The following is an 18,569-nucleotide window of genomic DNA, read 5'->3' as shown; positions in this document are numbered from 1 at the left end:
TTACAGACAGTCAGGTGAGTAATGAGCAGAGCCTGAGAAAAGATTGTTAAGGAAGTTTGTGATGGATTTAAAAAGTCTAGTACATGTCCTGTAAATACAATTCAAATACAAGAATTTTTATGTGAAAACAGAATTAGCTTATGAAATTGGTATGTATATTTCTATGTAAATATAATGACATTGATATTTCAATGAACCAGATCATTTGAAGAGACATTCTAATTTTAAATTGCCATTGAATCTTTTCAGGTTCTGTTGATAGAAGTTCTTCAAGAGCAAATGAATCGTTAGTGGTGCATCGCAATAGAAAAAAACGGACTAAGAAAAATCAGTTATCTAAGAATGCTGGGAAAAAGCCTCTTCCATCAAAAAGACAGAAGACAGAGAACAGCTCAAGAGTACAGAAGTCTTTAAACGTTAAGGGTTCTAGAGAAAGTGTTAGTAGTCATGATGAAATTTCTGGAAACCAGAGTAAGCCATTGGAAAACAACGAGGCAGACCTAACTCTGAAGAGAAGTCTTAATATTTCTGGGTAATTTCTGTTGTATTTACAATATAGCTGTTTTTCTTCCCTCATTGAGATTTTAGTAGTTTATCTGTGTTATTCAGTATTCATAGTGAGAATAAACATAAAGGACTTGGTCAAAACTGGTATTAAATCTGGGCTGTGCACTTAGCTAGATGACACCTAGGTGTACAGTACCACACTGAACTTGTTTCCTCATTGTAAAATTGGGAATGATGGGTATTTAGTTGCCTAGTATATGTCATGGACTGTTAGAGCTAATGTCACTCAGCATCTCTTTTCTATTATTCTCAGGCCAGGTTTGTACAGTTTGTTTGTTTGTTTGTTTATTTATTTATTTACTTATTTTTGAATTGGGAGTCTTGGTAGACTTAAAATACCTTTGTGAACCTAGCTGTAAATATTAAGGTCTGATACTTGTTATCTATTGCTAATTTTATATTACTTGTATAAACATTTGTATATTGTTTCTAAAAGAACTTTTGAAAGATAATTTTAACTTTTTTTTTTTTTTTGTAGACCTACAGGAGGCTCTAAGCATCAAAGCAGTATTATGACTTCACAGAATATTCATTTAAAATCTCATACTGGGAAATATACAACTAGATCAATGGAGTCTAATTCAGGTTCAGGAGAGCCTAAAAATTCAATTTGGGAAGAAAGGTGTGTATATCGTGTAGTGAAAATAGAAGTCACTCACTATACTAGTGTTCATTTCTATGTTACTCACAAATAGAATTTATTTTTGTTATTGGTTTGTAGATGTGTATTACATTATAGTTTTGGGGGGCAAGGCTTAGCTGGCTGTTTTGGGTAGGGAGGGTCTTTCTCTTTGTATCCCTTTGATGACTTGAATACAACTAGAGGATCCATTTATGGCTTACGTGACTGTTGATTGAAGGTTGTAATTCTTTGCTGTCTTTTGGTGATCAACCTTTGTTTCTTGTCATGTGGCAGTTCATTTCCTACAAAGGAAATGATCTGAGAGAAAAAAAGTGACCATAAGGAAAATCAAATGCCTTTTAATTACTTAACCTCTGGAGTTCTCCACTCACTTTTATGGTTTTCTGTTCATCAGACACAAGTCATCACAATTCCATACCACACTTAGGAAAAAGAATATGAGACTTTGTCTTTTGAAAAGATTGTCACAGAATTTGTGGATGTATTGTTAAAACATCCACTAACACTGAACAAGTAAGATTAACCTGATTGTATTAATTATGAACTGTTAAAACCTTTAAAAATGCAAGACTAGTAAATTAGAGTAAACCTTGGCCATTGAGGGAGGACTATAGGTTCTTTACTGTTTGAGAGATTATAATTAGGACTTGGAGGAGGAAAGGAACCTGGGACTACCATAGTTTAAGTCAGCTATGATGATTTTTGGACTACATGCTCAATTTCATTTTTTGTAGATGGTTTCTTTTAAAATTAGGATATGCTTGCTGGTTTCTCTTATTTGTGTGAAAGAATGTTGCTATTGGACTTGACTAAATTCATAACTGATCCATGAATTAATTTAAAACATTTTAGCTGTGCTTAGTAGTTCATGCCTATAATCCTAACACTCAAGAGGTCAAGGCAGGTGGGTTGCAAATTCTAGACCAGTTTAGGCTACAATAAGAAGGTACAGGGTCTGAGCTACCTCTCTCTCTCTCTCTCTCTCTCTCTCTCTCTCTCTTGAATATAAATTTGTATTTATCAAATTTGACTCAATAATGGGATCAAAGCATGGTCCTTGCTTTCTGCTACATGGAAATACATTTTTTTTTTTTTGGTTTTTCAAGACAGGGTTTCTCTGTGTAGCTTTGGAGCCTATCCTGACACTCACTCTGGAGACCAGGCTGGCCTCGAACTTATAGAGATCCGCCTGCCTCTGCCTCCCAAGTGCTGGGATTAAAGGCCACCAATGCCCAGCTGGAAATACATTCTTGATGATCTGTTGCATCACTTTTAGTTTCATAAGAAAGAAACTGATGGCAGTTTTAAGACATGATCATGAAATTTAGATACATAAGGATTTATATTATAAAAGCACAAATTTTATGGTTTGTTTTGTTCTTAAGTGGACCTTCCAGGTTCAAGGATTGTGTATTATCTGGAAGCAATAATTTTGGAGTGAGTGATGAAAAGGAACAGGAGAGTTTGGGTAAGTTACTATTTTCTGTTATCTTGGTTTCTAACTATGAATGTAAAGTAAGGTATTCTGTATTTATTTAAATTTTCAGTAATAGTAAATGTGGATCTATTTCTGAGATCACTGCTTTATAGTTGGAAATTATTGAAATGGTCCAGATGGGTAAAGGCACTTGTTACCAAGCATGACAGCCAGAGTTCAGTTCCCTAGAAGCTACCACAGTAGACTGAGAGAAATGATTTTATCTGTTCTCATATGCAACAGAATAAATAAATAAATCTGCTAAACTGATAAAGAAATACTTAAAGCAACACTAACTGTATATTGATGGTTACTGATAGTAGGTGTTCAGTATATTGGGTTCATTATAGTGTTTTCCTTTATTTTAAATAATTTTGAAAATTCATGTCTCAATAGAGATTTATACATTTTTTGAATATAAAATTATACTACCTTTTTCCCCCCTAATTCACTGGTTCTTGTTTTCTTTTTTCCTATCTCTGGATTTATATATTTCTTTTTAAAATTTAAATCTTTCTATATTCTTTACTTTTATTTGGTGAAGAAGCAGTGAATTTGCCTGAGTACAATTTTGATGTGATTCAATAGGTTTCTTAGATAGTATTATTGTAATAATTCTTTATTTTAAAATATATTTTTTAAAGTATTAAGATTTTTAGCTGTATTTATTTTATAAGTGTTTTGTTTGCATGTATGTCTGTGTACCACATATGTGCCTGGTGTCTTTTGAGGTCAGAAGAGGGCATTAGATCCCCTAGAACTGGAGTTATAGATGGTTGTAACCTATTGTGGGTACCAAGCCCTGGTCCACTGCAGGAGCAATAAATGGTCTTAATGCCTAGGTTATCTCCAGCCTCTTGTAATTTATTCTTATTTATAAAGATTTTTCTGTTACCGGGGAATTAGTAAAGGAGGACATAGAGAAGATCTTGCTGTCTAGCCCTTGGAGTACATCTGCTTCTGCTCCTTATTAGCTCTTGTCTCGAATACAAAAATTCAGTGTTTGTAACTTCAGTTCACTCATGTATAAAATTCTGGTATTGCTTCCAATTAGTATTAGCTTCTAGTCTAAGAAGCTTGGGTATTTTTGTTGTTGGTTTCTTTTTATTGATAGTAAATTTTGGAAGGCAGAGTCAAGAGGAGTTCTTGATGACTGGATTAGATGTGGGAAATAAAAGGTACTGGAAATAACTTTAAGGTTGTTGGCCTAAGCATCTGAGAAAATAGCATTGTTATTACCCCAATTGGAGACAAAAGGAGGAACAGATATTTGGGGGAGGCAGGGGAAACAGAATCTTAGATTTGGACATGGTAAGCCTGATATTATTGTGGTAGTTTGTATCCTTTTTGACTAGCAATCTGTTAAGTACTAGTAGAAGTGAAGTGAATGTTCACTGCAGCAGTATGTCTGTTGGTTTCCCCTTCTATTCTGCGTCTTTGTTGTATATATACCTGTTGGTACACTGTAGCCTGCTTTGACTAAATTTTCTTGATACAAGTAAATGCATTTATTTACTTATTTTAATCTAACAATCTTATGAATTTTACTTTAATCCCCTCCTTCCCTCTCTTTTTTAATAGTGCTAAGGAATGAACTCAAAGCCCTGTGCATGCTGGGCAAGCACTTTACCATGGATCTATATCCTTAACATCACCTTGTTGACCTTGCAGCCTGACTCTTTGGCTCTGGAGTAGGTGAAATTGCAGTCCTACATCACTAGAACTGGCAGACTGTTGTTTCTGTTTCTTTTTGTTTAATTTATTTGTTTATGTGTTTTATATAGATGAGTGTTTTGTGTGCATATATGCCTGCAGACCAGAAGAGAGCATCAGATTCTATGAGAATTATGTGGGACTACAGTTACAGCTGGCTGTGTGCTGCCTCATGGTACTAGGAAATAAATTTAGGATCTCAGGAAGAGCCACTAGTGCCTTGAAACACTGAGCCATCTCTCCAGCCCAGTTCTTTTTTTTTTTTTTTTTTTTTTTTGGTTTTTCTGAGACAGGGTTTCTCTGTGTCGCTTTAGAGCCTATCCTGGCACTTGATCTGGAGACCAGGCTGGCCTCAAACTCTTTTTCAGCCCTGTTCTTATATTATTTTCAGCCCTGTTCTTATGTTTTTGCTGTATTTTTTAATTCCCAAGGGAGTTCTGGGGATTGAATGTAGGATCATGCATCCTAGAGAACCCTCCCCTCCCCTCCCCTCCCCTATCCTCCCCTTTCCTCCCCTCCCTCCCCTCCCCTCTCTGCCCCCAAAGAAGCATGCAGACATTATATTAATCATAAAGCTGTTGGCCGCTGGCCTGGCTTCTTAATTATTAATCTATAACTACTAATCAATGTATTTCCACATGGTGTTACTGGAGAAACGTCCAGAGACCTGTTACTCCTCTGGCGTCCTACATGTCAACTGTTCAGCTTGTCCACAGAGAAGAGAAGAGCGCGATTTCCTGTTTGTCCTTGCTTATATTCTGATTCTGCCCAGCTATGTCACTTCCTGGGATCTCATGATGACTCCTCTCTGCCTATACTTCCCAGAATCCTCCTCATATCCTAGTTCTACTTATCATCCTGCCTGGCCAATCAGTGTTTTATTCATCAACCAATAAGGCAGACATATGCATAGAAGAACATTCCCCATCATCTCCTCCTTTCTGTCTAATAAAAAGAAGGGTTTCAACTTTAACATAGTAAAATTACATATAGCAAACAGTTATCAAGTAAGAACTATAGTTTACAGTATTTAGTCCATTAACATTTAGCAAGATTTAAAGAAAATATTCTATCATCTGTCTTTGTGAGTCTAAAGTTTTATATGTAACTTAACTATTATCATAACTAATGAAACCATAACCATAACTATCTGTCTTCAACTCCATCAAAGACCACAGAAGGATAGTATATAAACTCTAGAATTGACAGAGACATCTTGCTGCCTGGACAGTTATCCAAAGTTCGGTAGAGCATGAGACTCTTAATTTCAGGGTCATGGGGTTGAGCCTCACATTGGGCACCAGATATTGTGCTTAGAAATCAGGATGCTTGACCAGTAAGATGAAGTGGACTTTATTAAAAATAACTTACACAGGAAACAAATGACAGTTGTGGGCTCCCGCTCTAAGCATGCAGACTCTGCCACCCAGATGCTCTCCAAGACCCGAAGAAGGGGCTTCCCAACCCCAATTCAGTCTTTTTAACCGGACATGTCTACACCTGTGACTACAACCAAATGGGAGTGGTCAACACTATAGGTGGGGATGGTGGTGGTGGTGAATATCTCATTACACCTCCGTTTCCCCCTCCTCTCTCATCATCTTCCTTCTCTCTTGTGTGTGCACTTCTGTATGTGTGATCTATGCAGCTGTGGATGCATATGTACAGATCAGGTTGATGCTGGAATAGCTTCTTCTATTTCTACATGTTTTTGAGACAGGCTTTTTATTTTATTTTTTATTAAATTGGAAGCTTGCTCATTTGGTTAGACTGGTTGGCCAGCAAGGTCTGGGGGTATACCTGTGCACTATGTCCCCCAATGCCTTTGATCAGTAAATAACTTTTAGGTGGGTGATGAGAATCCAAACTCATGTCCTGATACTTACATAGCTGATACTTTATCTACATGGCCATCTTCTCGGCCTCTTATTTAAACTTTGTTAGAGAAGTAAAAATATCTTAGAAACAGAAGACCGAATTGTTACTTTTTAAATTTAATGCATCATCTTTGAAAAATATTTAGTTTTTACTCTGTGGTGTTTTAACATTTACCTATCATTTATTCTAATACTCAAATAGTGATAGAGCTCATCATTTACTGTTATATTAGCTGGTTCCTTCTTTTGTCATGAATCTGTCATTTCTGTCATTGGGAGTTGGGGGACATAAGTTGTTCCATAAATGTGCTTTTAATTCTGGAATCAATTGTTTCTCTGAAAACGTCTGATTCATTTGGTGGCCCATGGCATTTAGAGTCCAAGACCAGTGTTTTTTTTTTTTTTTTTTTTTTTTTTTTCTTTTCTGAATGGGATAGAATAAACATACACACACACACACACACACACACACACACACACACACACACACACACACACACACACAGTAGGGAAGGAGAGTGACTGAGACTCTGAGACTGATTATATATAGCAGTTATCATCTATGTTAGGTTTTTGCTGTTGCGATAAAACACAATAGCAACTTGGGGAGGAAAAAGTATATTTCAGCATATAGTTCCACATCATAGTTCATCTCAGAGGGAAGTTAGGATAGGAACTCAAATAGGACAGAAACCTAGAGGCAGGAGCTAATGCAGAGGCCCTCCCATATTAATCAAGAAAATGCTCTGCAGATTTGCCCACAGACCAAGCCTATGTAGGCATTTTCTTGATTCAGATTCCTTCCTCCCAGATGACCCTAACCTGTGTCCAACACAACTACTATATATGTTTATATCTAGAAGCCACAGATTTACATCAACACCTTCAATTCCAGAATAATATAGACTTTATCTTTTCTGATTGTATAAGCTCTTTCTCAAATAGTAAGAAACCTCATTCCCATTATTATCAATGCATTCAATTATCTATCTACCAGATGCCTTCAAGGCTCACTGCTGTGGGAAATTTTTTAGCAAAGATTAAGGTATCTACTTACATGCCGATTACATGGGGAATTGGATTGGAGTAGAGGTGATAACAGTTTAATTTTTAAAGGTAAACTTCACATGTCATAATTAACTTATAAGTCAATGGTATGTAGTCATCATTGCAGTTGATTTTAGAATATTTTATCATTGTCACTGGCCTTGTTCCAATGCCATATCCTTAACCAGCCACCTTCTCTTTTCCTCTCAGGCCTGGGCAAACACTCATCTGCTTTTCATCTCCACATATTTATTTAGTACAGGGCAATTCAGTTTTATGGACACTAAAGTTCCTTCAAAAAATTCTATATTTGATTTAGTAAGATTTTTTTGTTTGTTTGTTTTTTTGGTTTTTTGAGACAGGGTTTCTCTAGCTTTGGAGCCTGGCCTAGCACTTGCTCTGTAGACCAGGCTGGTCTCTAACTCACAGAGATCTGCCTGCCTCTGCCTCCTGAGCATTGGGATTAAAGGCGTGCACCACCAACACCCAGCTGATTTAGTAGTTTTAAACAATATTTTGTTTTCTGAAAGTTTGGACCAACTTTTTAGGAAAATGTATATATTACAGTCAACATAAGGAGCTCATGAATATGAAGTATTCCAACCATTTATTGCTTCATTGTTACCTCAAACCTCAGTAACTTAATATAGCTATTGATTTATTTTACATATTTCTGGTAATAGACTTGATTTGTCTAGGCATTTCTTAGGAGGATACGTTTATGATTTAATAGTTAGATATGAACTACTTACCTGCAATTTCTGCAAGTTTAATTGAACTAGATATTCAAAATGAGTTCCTCACTTCTGTGTTTGGCACCTATCTTGGATAGACAGAACACAGAGCTGTTTCAGAATCTTTCCCTTGTATGGCCTTTTCATGTGGCTGTCTTAGGTTTCCTGAAAGCATGGCAATCTTGGGTAGTTGATAGTATTATTGTCTTCTCCCCAAAGTTTGATCCCCTAATAAAATTTACATATCTTGTTAGGATTTTGGATGTAACCACATTATTACATAAAGTAATTTTTGTGTGTTCAATTAGTATACCAAATCACTCTGGCCAGCAGAAATTCAAGAAGGAAACGAAACTTGCTAAGGCTTTTTTTTTTGCCATTTAAAAAAGATGAAATATAATTTCATAATTCCCTTTCCCTCGTAATTTGGATAAATGTAGAAATTTGTCCATTTATTTTAGATTTTCCAACTTAATGGAGTATTTTTTTTAAAGTATTCACTTATAATATTCCTAATATCTTTGGTGTCTGTTATGTTTCCTTGTTCATTTCTGATTTTGTTAATTTGGGTACTCTCTTTTTTTTGGCTAGTTTGGTCTGGAGTCTGTGAATGTTATTTCCTCAGAGTTCCAGCTCCTATATTTGTTAATTCTTTGTATTGTTTTCATTGCTTCTATTTCATTATTTTCAGCTGTTATTTATATTGTTTCTTGCCATAGACTTGATTTATTCTGGTTTGAGTTGTATCATTAAGCTATTTGTGCTCTTTTTTATTTCAAAATGTGAGCACTTATAAATTTCCCTTGTAGGTCTGCTTTCAATGTGTCCCACGGTTTCATTTTGATTTAGTTCCTGAAGACTGTAGAGTTTCATGTAGAAAGCAGAAAGCTGGGGTTTGTTTCATAGTCCAGTCAGCCAGCCTGTCTTTCGATTGTAGAGTTGAGACCATAAATACCATAAATAGTTGTTGTTAAAAGGTTTGTGGTGATTTCATTCTTTGTTTTTTTTTTCCTTCTCTGTTGCTGTTTCTAGTTGTAGTTTGTATTTCAGTAATTATACTTCTATTTGTTTTGTTTTTTTATAGTCTCTTAATTATGCATATCTCTCTGTTTAGAAATAGAAGTGTTGCTTCCAGTATTCTCTTTAGAGCTGGTTTGATGGACATGGATTCTTTTAGCCTTTTTATATTATGGAACATTTTTCTTCTTATACTATGGCTGCTAGTTTTGTTGGGTGCTATAGTCTACTTTGTCACTCACGATCTCTTAAGACTTGTAGTTCTTCTGCTGTTCGATTTCCATTGAGAAGTCAGCACTCACTCTGATGTGTTTTCTTTCTTTTTTTTCAAAGAATTTATTTATTTATTATGTATACATAACAGATGGTTGTGAGCCACCATGTGGTTACTGGGAATTGAACTCAGGACCTCTCCAGCCCTGATGTGTTTTCTTTATGTGTATTTTTTTTTTTTATTTAACTGTATTTATTCTCATGGAGCTTTAAATATTCTCTGTTCTGCATACTTAGTGTTTTAGCTATGTATCTATATGGGTATGTTTTTTCTTAGTTTCTTAGGACATTTTGTTTTATTATCTTGTTAAAGATCTGGTCTATTCCATTGACTTGGGATATTTATTCCTCATATATGCCTATAATTTGTCTTTTCATAGTGTCCGACAATTTCTGCATGTTCCCTTCCTGTAGTTTTCTTTTTATTATTTTTTTCATATTTGCTTGTGTGGTCTAATTCTTCTACTTTATCTTTGAGTTCTGATAATTCTATTTTCTGTTTGATTCATTCTACTGGTAAAGATTTCTCCTAAGTTTTCTTGCTGGGTTATTAAGTTGTTTTTTTTTTTTTTTTTTAAACTCGTCTTCATTTCATTTTGAGTCCTCTTCAGTATACATCTCTTTATTGAATTTAATGTTTGAATTCTGGGATGTCTTCATCATTTTTGTCAGCCTCATGTTTCTGTTTTATTGGGCATCACTTAGGCATTTATTTTCTTTAAGTTCATTGAGCTGTTTCTTCTTTAAATTCCTTGAATTCTTTGCCGTTCTTTTGAACTATGTGCCCTGGAGTTCATCTAAATAATTTTCTTTTGAGAACTCCTCTGTAGGGCTTGTGGTTTGAGAGGTAACATACTGTTTTGATTTTCCATATTTTTATTTTGTGGGTATGTGGACTTCTTTCACTTGTCTGTGTCTTATGTGAACACAAGAGTCTGGGACAGAGCATAGCATGTGGAAGTTGGATATGGTGTGGGTGGGTTGAAAAGTATTAGGGACATGGATGATGCTGGGGTAGTACACAATATGTGCATCCTAGCCCTAGCCTGGAAGTTGAATAGCACATGGGACTAGGGGTGGGGGAGCAACAGAATAGGCCTAGGCACTGAATGTTGGATTGTGGCTAGATCTTGGGATTGGGAATGTGGGTTCAGGGTACAATTTGGGCCCCTGCACAATATTGGACTAATTCTTAATAAAGATCACTTGTGTATATGACAGGAAAAAAATTGATGACAAAGAAATCTTTTGGTGTTTTAGCATATTGCTAAATTGAGAACCTGGAGTGATTTTATTATTAGAACTTTAAGAAGAAAGTTGTGGGTATATTGTAGGTAACATTACATATTATTTACTAACCATTATGCCATGCATTTTAATTTGCTAAGTGGCTTATTTGCCATTCATGAATAATAGAGAATGTTTGTTTTTTTATTAATTTTAATGGTTGTGCTCTTTAAATATGCTTATTGTATCAAAGTTTAAAGAGTTGTTTTGCAGTTTTTTTCTTAGTTTGTATTTTTTTCAATGAAAAAATGAAAGTATATATTGTATTTTCAGGTTTTAATCTTATTTGTAATACTTAGTGAAAGCTGATCATATAATACTTTAAGTCAATATAGAATTAGTAGGCATTGTTGCATTGCTTATAATATTACCTTTTATATTTTACAGATTTAAGAATAAGTACTTCTAATGAGCTACCAGACACAAATATACATCACAAATTAGGTAAAATATTTTATTCTTACAATATTTCCATTGAAGAAAATGGTATTATTGAATCTCTCTAAATATAACTTAATTTTTTTTAGTAGGGAATCTCATCCAGATTTGTATTACATATTTAGTTCTCAAAATTTCATAGTATATTATGAAATCTCAAAGTAATTTCAGTTTGTATTTCCTCGATTGTTAGGGATTTTGCCCTTTTTAAAATAATTTCTCAGCTATTTGTGTTTCATCTTTTGAGAACTGTTTAGTTGTATACCTCATTTTTAAAGTTGGGTTAATTTGTTTTCTTGATGTTCAGTTGTTTATTTCTTAATATATTCTAGATACGAACCCTCTGTCAGATGCATAATTTGTAAAAAAGTTTTTTTCCCATTTTATTGACTACCACTGTTCTCAAATTATGGTGTCCTATGCCATATAGAAGCTTTTCAGCTTGATGAGAACTCATTTATTGTTGGTCTTTGGCTTAGCTATTGTGCTATTGCTGTGATGAAACACCAATGCCAAAATAATTTATAAAAGGAAGCATTTATTTGGGGGCTTGTTTACAGTGCTTTATTACAGGGGGATAGTCCATTTCCACTGTGTTGGAGAGCATGGCGGCAGGCAGGCAAGAGTGGTGCTGGAGCAGTAGCTGAGAGCTTACATTGTTATCCAAATTCTGTAGGCAGAGAAAGAGAAAGATGGCCTGGCATGGGCTTTTGAAACCTAAAACCCATACCTGGTGACACAATTACTCCCACAAGGTCACATCTCCTAATCCTTTTCAAACAGTTTACCAACTGGGAACCAAACATTCAAGAATTATGAGCCTTTGAGGGCATTCTCATTTAAACCACCATAGTCTTAATCCCCATGCTTTTGGTGTCTTGTTCAGAAAGTATTTTCCTATGCCAATGAGTTCAAGTTTATTTCCCTGTTCTCTGTCAGATTCAGGGTATCTGGTTTTGTATTGAGGTCTTTGATACATTTGGAGTTGAATTTTGTACAGGGTGAGAGAGATAGATCTATTTTCATTCTAAATGTAGCTATCCAGTATAACCAGCACCATTTGCTAAAGATGCTGTCTTTTCCCCATTGTGTGCTTTTTGGCTTGTCAAAATCAGGTGTCCATAAGTGAATGGAGTGATGGCTGGATCTTCAGTTTGATTCCTTTGATCGATATATCTATTTTTATGCCAATACCAAGGTGTGTTTATTAACGTAGTACAACTTTAAGTCTGGGATTGTGATAGCTCCATAACTTTTATTATTCAGGATTCTTTTAGCTATCCTGGGTTTTTGTTTGTTCATTAGCTTGTTTTGTTTGTTTGTTTGTTTTGGTGAGTGTGTTAGAATTTTGAGGGAGACTGCATTGAAAATATAGATTGCTTTTGGTAGAATAGTCCCTTTCATATTAATTATACACACCCATCAGCTTGGGAGACCTTTCCATCTTCGGGTGTCTTGTTTCTTTCTTCAATGTCTTAAAATTTGCATTGTCTTTGACTTGCCTAGTTAATTATCCCCAATTTCTTTTCTTTTCTTTTTTTTGAGGCTACTGTGGAAAGCACTCTTTTCCTGATTTCTTTCTTAGTCCTTTTTTTCATTTGTATATAGAAAAGCTACTGATTTTTGTGTGTTACTTTTATATTCTGCTACTTTGCTGAAGATTGTTTATCAACTGTAGGAGTTTCCTGGTAGAATCTTTAGGGTCTCTTGTGTATACTGTCTTAGCATCTACAAATAAAGATGCTTTGACTTCTTCCTGTCCTATTTGTATCCCCTTTATCTTCTTATTTCTAAGATGTCAAGTTCTATATTGAGTAGGTATGAGGAGAGTGGACATCCTTGTCTTGATCCTGATTTTAGTGAAGATGCTTTGGGCTCCTCTCCATTTGGTTGATTTTGGCTGTGGGCCTGCTTTTAATTGGCTTTATTATGTTGAGGTATGTCCCTTGTGTTGTTACTATCTCCCCAATTTTTGTCATGTTAGATGTTTGTCAAACTCCTTTTCATGTAATGAGATGATCTTGTTATTTTTGTCTTCCAGTCTGTTTGTGTGGTAGACTGCATTTATTGATTTACATATGTTGAACCATCCCAGCATCTCTGGGATGAATAGTATACTGGGTTATAGTGGATATTCTTTTTCATGTGTTCTTGAATTTGGTTTGCCAGTATTTTGTTGAGACTTTATGCAGCTGTATTCATAAAGGAGATTTTCTTTTCTTTGTTGGGTCTTTCTATAATTTTGGTTATCAGAATAATATTGGCTTTGAAGGATGAATTAATTACCTTGAGGAATATTGGTGTTCATTCTTTCAGTTTATGGTAGAATTCTGTATCCATTTCTCTGTGGCTTTTGTTGTTATTTGGATGTGAGGCTTTTAATTATTACTTGTATTTTACTTGGTGTTATGTATCTGTTTAAATAGTTTCATTTCAGTTTTACTTTGGTAGGTTGTATATATCAAGAACTTTTCTTTTAGGTTTTCTAGTTTGAATTTCTTTTATGGTCCCACATATTTGGTGTTCTATATGCTTCTTGTACCTTGATAGGTATTTCTCTTTAAATTGGGGAAATTTTCTTCTATGATTTCATTAAAAATGTTTTCTATGCCTTTGACATGGGTTTCATCTCTTTCCTCTATATATGTGGTCTTTTTGTAGTGTCTCGTGTTTCCTGGATGTTTTGTGCCTTGGTATTTTAGATTTTAACATTTTCGTTGGCTGAGCTATTTCTTCTGTTTTTTTCTTCATCACCTGAGACTCTCTTTTCCATGTATTTATTGGTGAGGCTTACTTCTGAGGATTTTGTTCGGCATTCTAAGCTTTTTAGTTAAGTTTTATTTTTGTTTGAGTTTTCTTTAGTTGTTCTTCTTTGTCAAATTATACCTTCATGTCTTAAATTGTTTTCATTATTTCATTCAATTGTTTATGCTTTCATCATCTTTATTCATGTCCTCTTTAATGTCTTTGAACATATTTGTTTAAATGCTTTCCCTGGGGCCTATTACTGTAGGGTTGCTAGGGTTGCTAGCTTCTGAAAGAGGCATCTGTTGTCTTGATTATTTATTTATTTATTTATTTATTTATTTATTTATTTATTTATTTATGTCCTGGGATCTAGGTTTCTGAAGTTAATGACTTTTGAAGTGATTCTTGACATAGATACCTCGTTTTTTCTTTGTTATGTGGTGGGTGTTCTGTCTTGGTTGCTATTGGCCATTCTGGTTCCTAGCCAAGCATGGTTTATTTGGAGTCCCTGATTCCCAGCTAAGTGTGGTGACTGTGGGGTCCCTGGTTCTATTGGTCAGTGAGAAGTCACAAAGGAATGGATAAAAGGAAAGGCTGAGAAGTGTGGTGAGGAAGAACTCTGCATCAAGAGTCCTCCCAAGGGCTTGGAAATGGGCTAAGAGGCATTACTCTGGTGGGCAGGCTGCAACAGGCCTAAATGTTGGTCTAGAGAGACAGGATGGAGAGCAAGGAAGGATGATAAAGTTCATCCACCTGGGACCTAGCTAAGTATTGTGATTGAGGGTCCCTGATAGAAGTGGTTCTGCAGGTTAGCAGGAGTCATAAACTAATAGAATCTCAAATTATAACAACAGATTCTGTTTAGTAATGAAGTGTAGCATTGATCAGATAAGATAATACTATTAATATTCTCACATGTGAGTATTATCAAATTTTTATTTCTTGTCCAATCTAGAGGTTTTATTTTCCATGGACTTTAATTTATTTGCACAAACATCTGAAAATTTGGGGATTTTTATCTCATCATTGAAACATTATGTTCTAAGTGTTGGTGTGTATCTTTACTAAGATTACTCACCTTTTTTTTTTTTTTTGGTTTTTTGAGACAGGGTTTCTATGTATTGTTTTGGAACTCGTCTGTCCTGGAACTCGCTCAGTAGACCAGGCTGGCCTCAAACTCAGAGAGATCCCCCCGAGTGCTGGAATTAAAGGCGTGCACCACCAACGCCATGCTCACCTTTGAATTTTTATTTAACTTTCTGACAGTACTGCCGTCTAATTCACCAAATGTTCGTAGAACAAAGAGAATACGTTTGAAACCTCTGGAATATTGGCGAGGGGAACGGATAGATTATCAAGAAAGGCCATCAGGTAAGACTTCATTTAGATGATGATGTCTTATAAATGAAGGAATTATTGCTCTAATTAATTTTATCATATTGACAGGCACCATCCTACACATTTATATACATTACCTCATTTAATCATTACCCCCCACATACAAACATCTAAATATAGGATTTTAATTTATTATTTTATTATTTTAGAGGTGTTGGTTTTTTTCTCCTTTTTTGTAACTAGTTATTTGACTGTGTCACTTTGTAGATACTGTCACTTAAATATCTGAGATTTCTGACTATGTAAAGTGAATCATTTTTAACTTGTATTTAAATTATATGTATTGGGTGGGTGTGAGGATGTGCACAGGGGCAAAGAATCATTGGATACCCCTGGAGGTGGAGAGACCAAAATGGTTATGAGTCACACATCATGTGTGCTGGGAATTGAACTCTGGTCCTTTATAAGAGCAGTATAAACTGGTGAACTGCCCTTTCAGCCTAAAATACGAGAAAATATCAGATAAAGATGGTATCTTTCTTATTCTTATTTATATAATTCTCTTTATAGAGAGTTAACAAGGAACTAAGTGTTAAAAGTTATTTCCCTATTTAAATGGATGTAGTTATTTTAAAGGACTCTTAAATGTGACTTGTTCCTTCAAACTGGTTTCTAGTTTCTACAGCATTTTCTTTTTTGTTTTTAACCCTTTATTGACAACTACTGATTTCAAGTCAATATTAGGTTATTGAGTCTTGTTTCATCAGTGTTTCTAGATTTAGAGTCTTTAGTGATACAATTGAATTGTTTCACCTTTGTGTCACTTTAACAGCTGTAACATGTAGTAACAGCATTTCCCTTGGGACTTTGAAAGGAAATATATATTTAATTTTTGAACTCCCCAGGATTGTTATTTTTACCGTTTTTGTTCAATTTTAGGAAGAATTGTGATTGGAATAGTATCCCCAGCTCCAGTATCACCCAAAAGAAAGGCTAAAGGAAACCTGGGCAAAGTCACCAAAAAAGCTAACAAGAAATGGATCCGTCCTGAGAACCATGAAAGTATGCCCCGTTCTAATTAACTTTGCTTTCATATCTCTTAAAACTTTAGACATAGTATTCTCATCAGTAAAAATCACTTAATTTTGCCCTCCAATTTAGAATGTAAGACAATTTTATTCTTATAAAAATAGCTGTATAGTAGAGTATAAAATATAGCTGGGTGTTGGTGGCACATGCCTTTAATCCCAGCACTCGGGAAGCAGAGGCAGGTAAATCTCTGTGAGTTCGAGGCCAGCCTGGTTTCCAGAGCGAGTGCCAGGATAGGCTCCAAAACTACACAGAGAAACCCTGTCTCGAAAAATCAAAAAAAAAAAAAAAAAAAAAAGTATAGTATGAAACATTTCCTTATGAATACATTCCCTAGTCATATGACTCTACCCTTTTCCATGCTCAAAATATGGTTACAATAGACATTTAATGAGCTTTTTCAGAACTTTGTCATGATTGCAGTTCTGAGGGAATATGCAAATCATCTTTAGTCTTTTGTTGAAATGAAAAGTTTATATAATGGCTCACAGGGGCATTGGCTTTATATTAAATCATATGTCTTAGAATTTGAAACTTTATTAGCATACTAACATATGATCAGAAGAGGTTGCTAAAACTTTGTCAGCTTTCTTTACAACTTGTCTTCAAATGATATTTTGCATTGGACTTTTTTTTATATGGAGAGGAATTAATTCAGTAATTTTGTTTCATTGGTATTTGTTTTCCAGAGGATAGGTTAGTGGTGAATCTGGATATACCCCTAGGAGATCCCTTTCAGGCAACATTGGCAAAGGACCCAGAAACAAGGGAGATTATCCCTATGGGTAAGCTTCGGAATGATACTGAAAATAATTTAACAGTAACTATTGAATGGTTACGTATATGTGCTTTCTCTTTCTCCCTCCCTTCCTCTTCTCCCTTTCTCCCTTTACCTTTTCCCTCCTCCTTTCCCCTCCTCCTCTCTCAGCACTAAAATCTATTCCAGTAAACAGCCTCTATGAAAATAATTATGGATGAGCATTTATGTCAAATATAGTATCATGTGTTTGTGTTCTGAATTCTAGAGTTTAAGTGGTGCTATTACCTACCAGGTATGTTATCTCCTCCAGCAGGTGTAGGCCTTCTATAACTGGTAAGATTCATGAGGAACTTTCTATGGGAAATTATGGAAAGTTAACTGGTATGCCCCAGGATATACTCCATGTGACCAAGCAGAATTTGGACAAGGGCACATACTATCTTCTGAACTTTGGACACCAATAGTGGTATCTGGGACGTGAAACCTTTGTGAAGATGACTGTTAATAGCACGAATCAGCCATACAAATATCAGCTTTAATGTTAAGAGCCTAGAAGCCTCATGCTATATGACACAGACATTAAATGTATAGTTTCTGGGAACCATACACAATTCTAGGGAATAAACTCTAGTGGTATGGGGTCTAAGGAATACTTGGGTAGTTACCAACTGTGTTAGTTAGGGTTTCTGTTACTGTGAAGAGATACTGTGACCATGGCAACTGTTATAAAGGAAAACATTTAATTGAAGTAGTGACTTAGTTTCAGAGATTTAGTCCATTATCATCATGGCAGGGAACATGGTGGTGTGCAGGCAGACATGTTGCTGGAGAAGGAGCTGCTACATGTTGATATGCAAGCAACAGGAAGTAGACTGTTTCACTGGGCATGGCTTGAGCAAAAATGAGACCTTAAAGCCTGCCTCCACAGTAACACATTTCCTCCAACAAGACCACACCTACTCCAACAATACCACATCTACTCCGACAAGACCACACCTCCTAATAGTGCCATTCTCTTTAGGGTGTTAGACCCCCGGAAAACTCAGGTATCCAGGTATCCGGGGTCCCAGGCCACGTTCGCGGTCACCCCAATCACCAGGCGGATTCGAGAGCTTGTTGCAAACTACCTGAGGCTTTATTGTAATTTAACGAGCTAACCCCATGTTAGCTCGGGTCTTTCACCCACCCGCCATGGCGGATGGCTACAAAAGACAGCTCGAACCCACTGCATACAGATCTTGTAGGGCAGCGTAAGGGGAGTTTCTATGGGTATGCACAGGCTCACGATTGGTGTGCCTCCAGGCTTGGAGGGCTTGCCCTGTGTTGATTGGTCAACTGGTTGTTATGGCCCATAGGCCCTCCCAGGGTGGTTGCTATGCTTTGTGTGTCATTGCTGTGCGCTTGTCCGTAAAGCACACCCAGAGCCGTAAAGCATAGTGCCACCAGCTAACTTCTGATTGGTTCCTGGTCACCAGGCAGGCATCTGACTTTCTAGTGACTAACTAACTTCTGATGGGTTCCTTGTCACAAGGCAGGCATCTGACCTCCAAGTGACCAAGGC

General features: G+C 35.9%; 1 protein-coding gene across 4 annotated transcripts in view; it reads left to right on the top strand.

Annotated features, from left to right (window-relative positions):
• Cenpc (centromere protein C) overlaps positions 1–18,569 on the top strand; it is a 52,492-nt gene that overhangs the window by 20,852 nt on the left and 13,071 nt on the right. For 3 of the 4 annotated variants that reach the window (XM_027390978.2, XM_027390977.2, XM_035452724.1), the window contains 7 exons: positions 250–532; positions 1,046–1,189; positions 2,596–2,678; positions 11,023–11,079; positions 15,088–15,192; positions 16,099–16,221; positions 16,938–17,033. In XM_027390978.2, coding sequence (XP_027246779.1) covers positions 250–532; positions 1,046–1,189; positions 2,596–2,678; positions 11,023–11,079; positions 15,088–15,192; positions 16,099–16,221; positions 16,938–17,033 — 891 coding nt within the window. The remainder of the gene's footprint in view (positions 1–249; positions 533–1,045; positions 1,190–2,595; positions 2,679–11,022; positions 11,080–15,087; positions 15,193–16,098; positions 16,222–16,937; positions 17,034–18,569) is intronic. The other variant, XM_035452723.1, reaches the window with a different exon arrangement.

This window comes from Cricetulus griseus (assembly GCF_003668045.3).
Source record: "Cricetulus griseus strain 17A/GY chromosome 1 unlocalized genomic scaffold, alternate assembly CriGri-PICRH-1.0 chr1_1, whole genome shotgun sequence".
Taxonomy (NCBI): Eukaryota; Metazoa; Chordata; class Mammalia; order Rodentia; family Cricetidae; genus Cricetulus; species Cricetulus griseus.
This window is presented reverse-complemented; position numbering and strand designations above follow the sequence as displayed.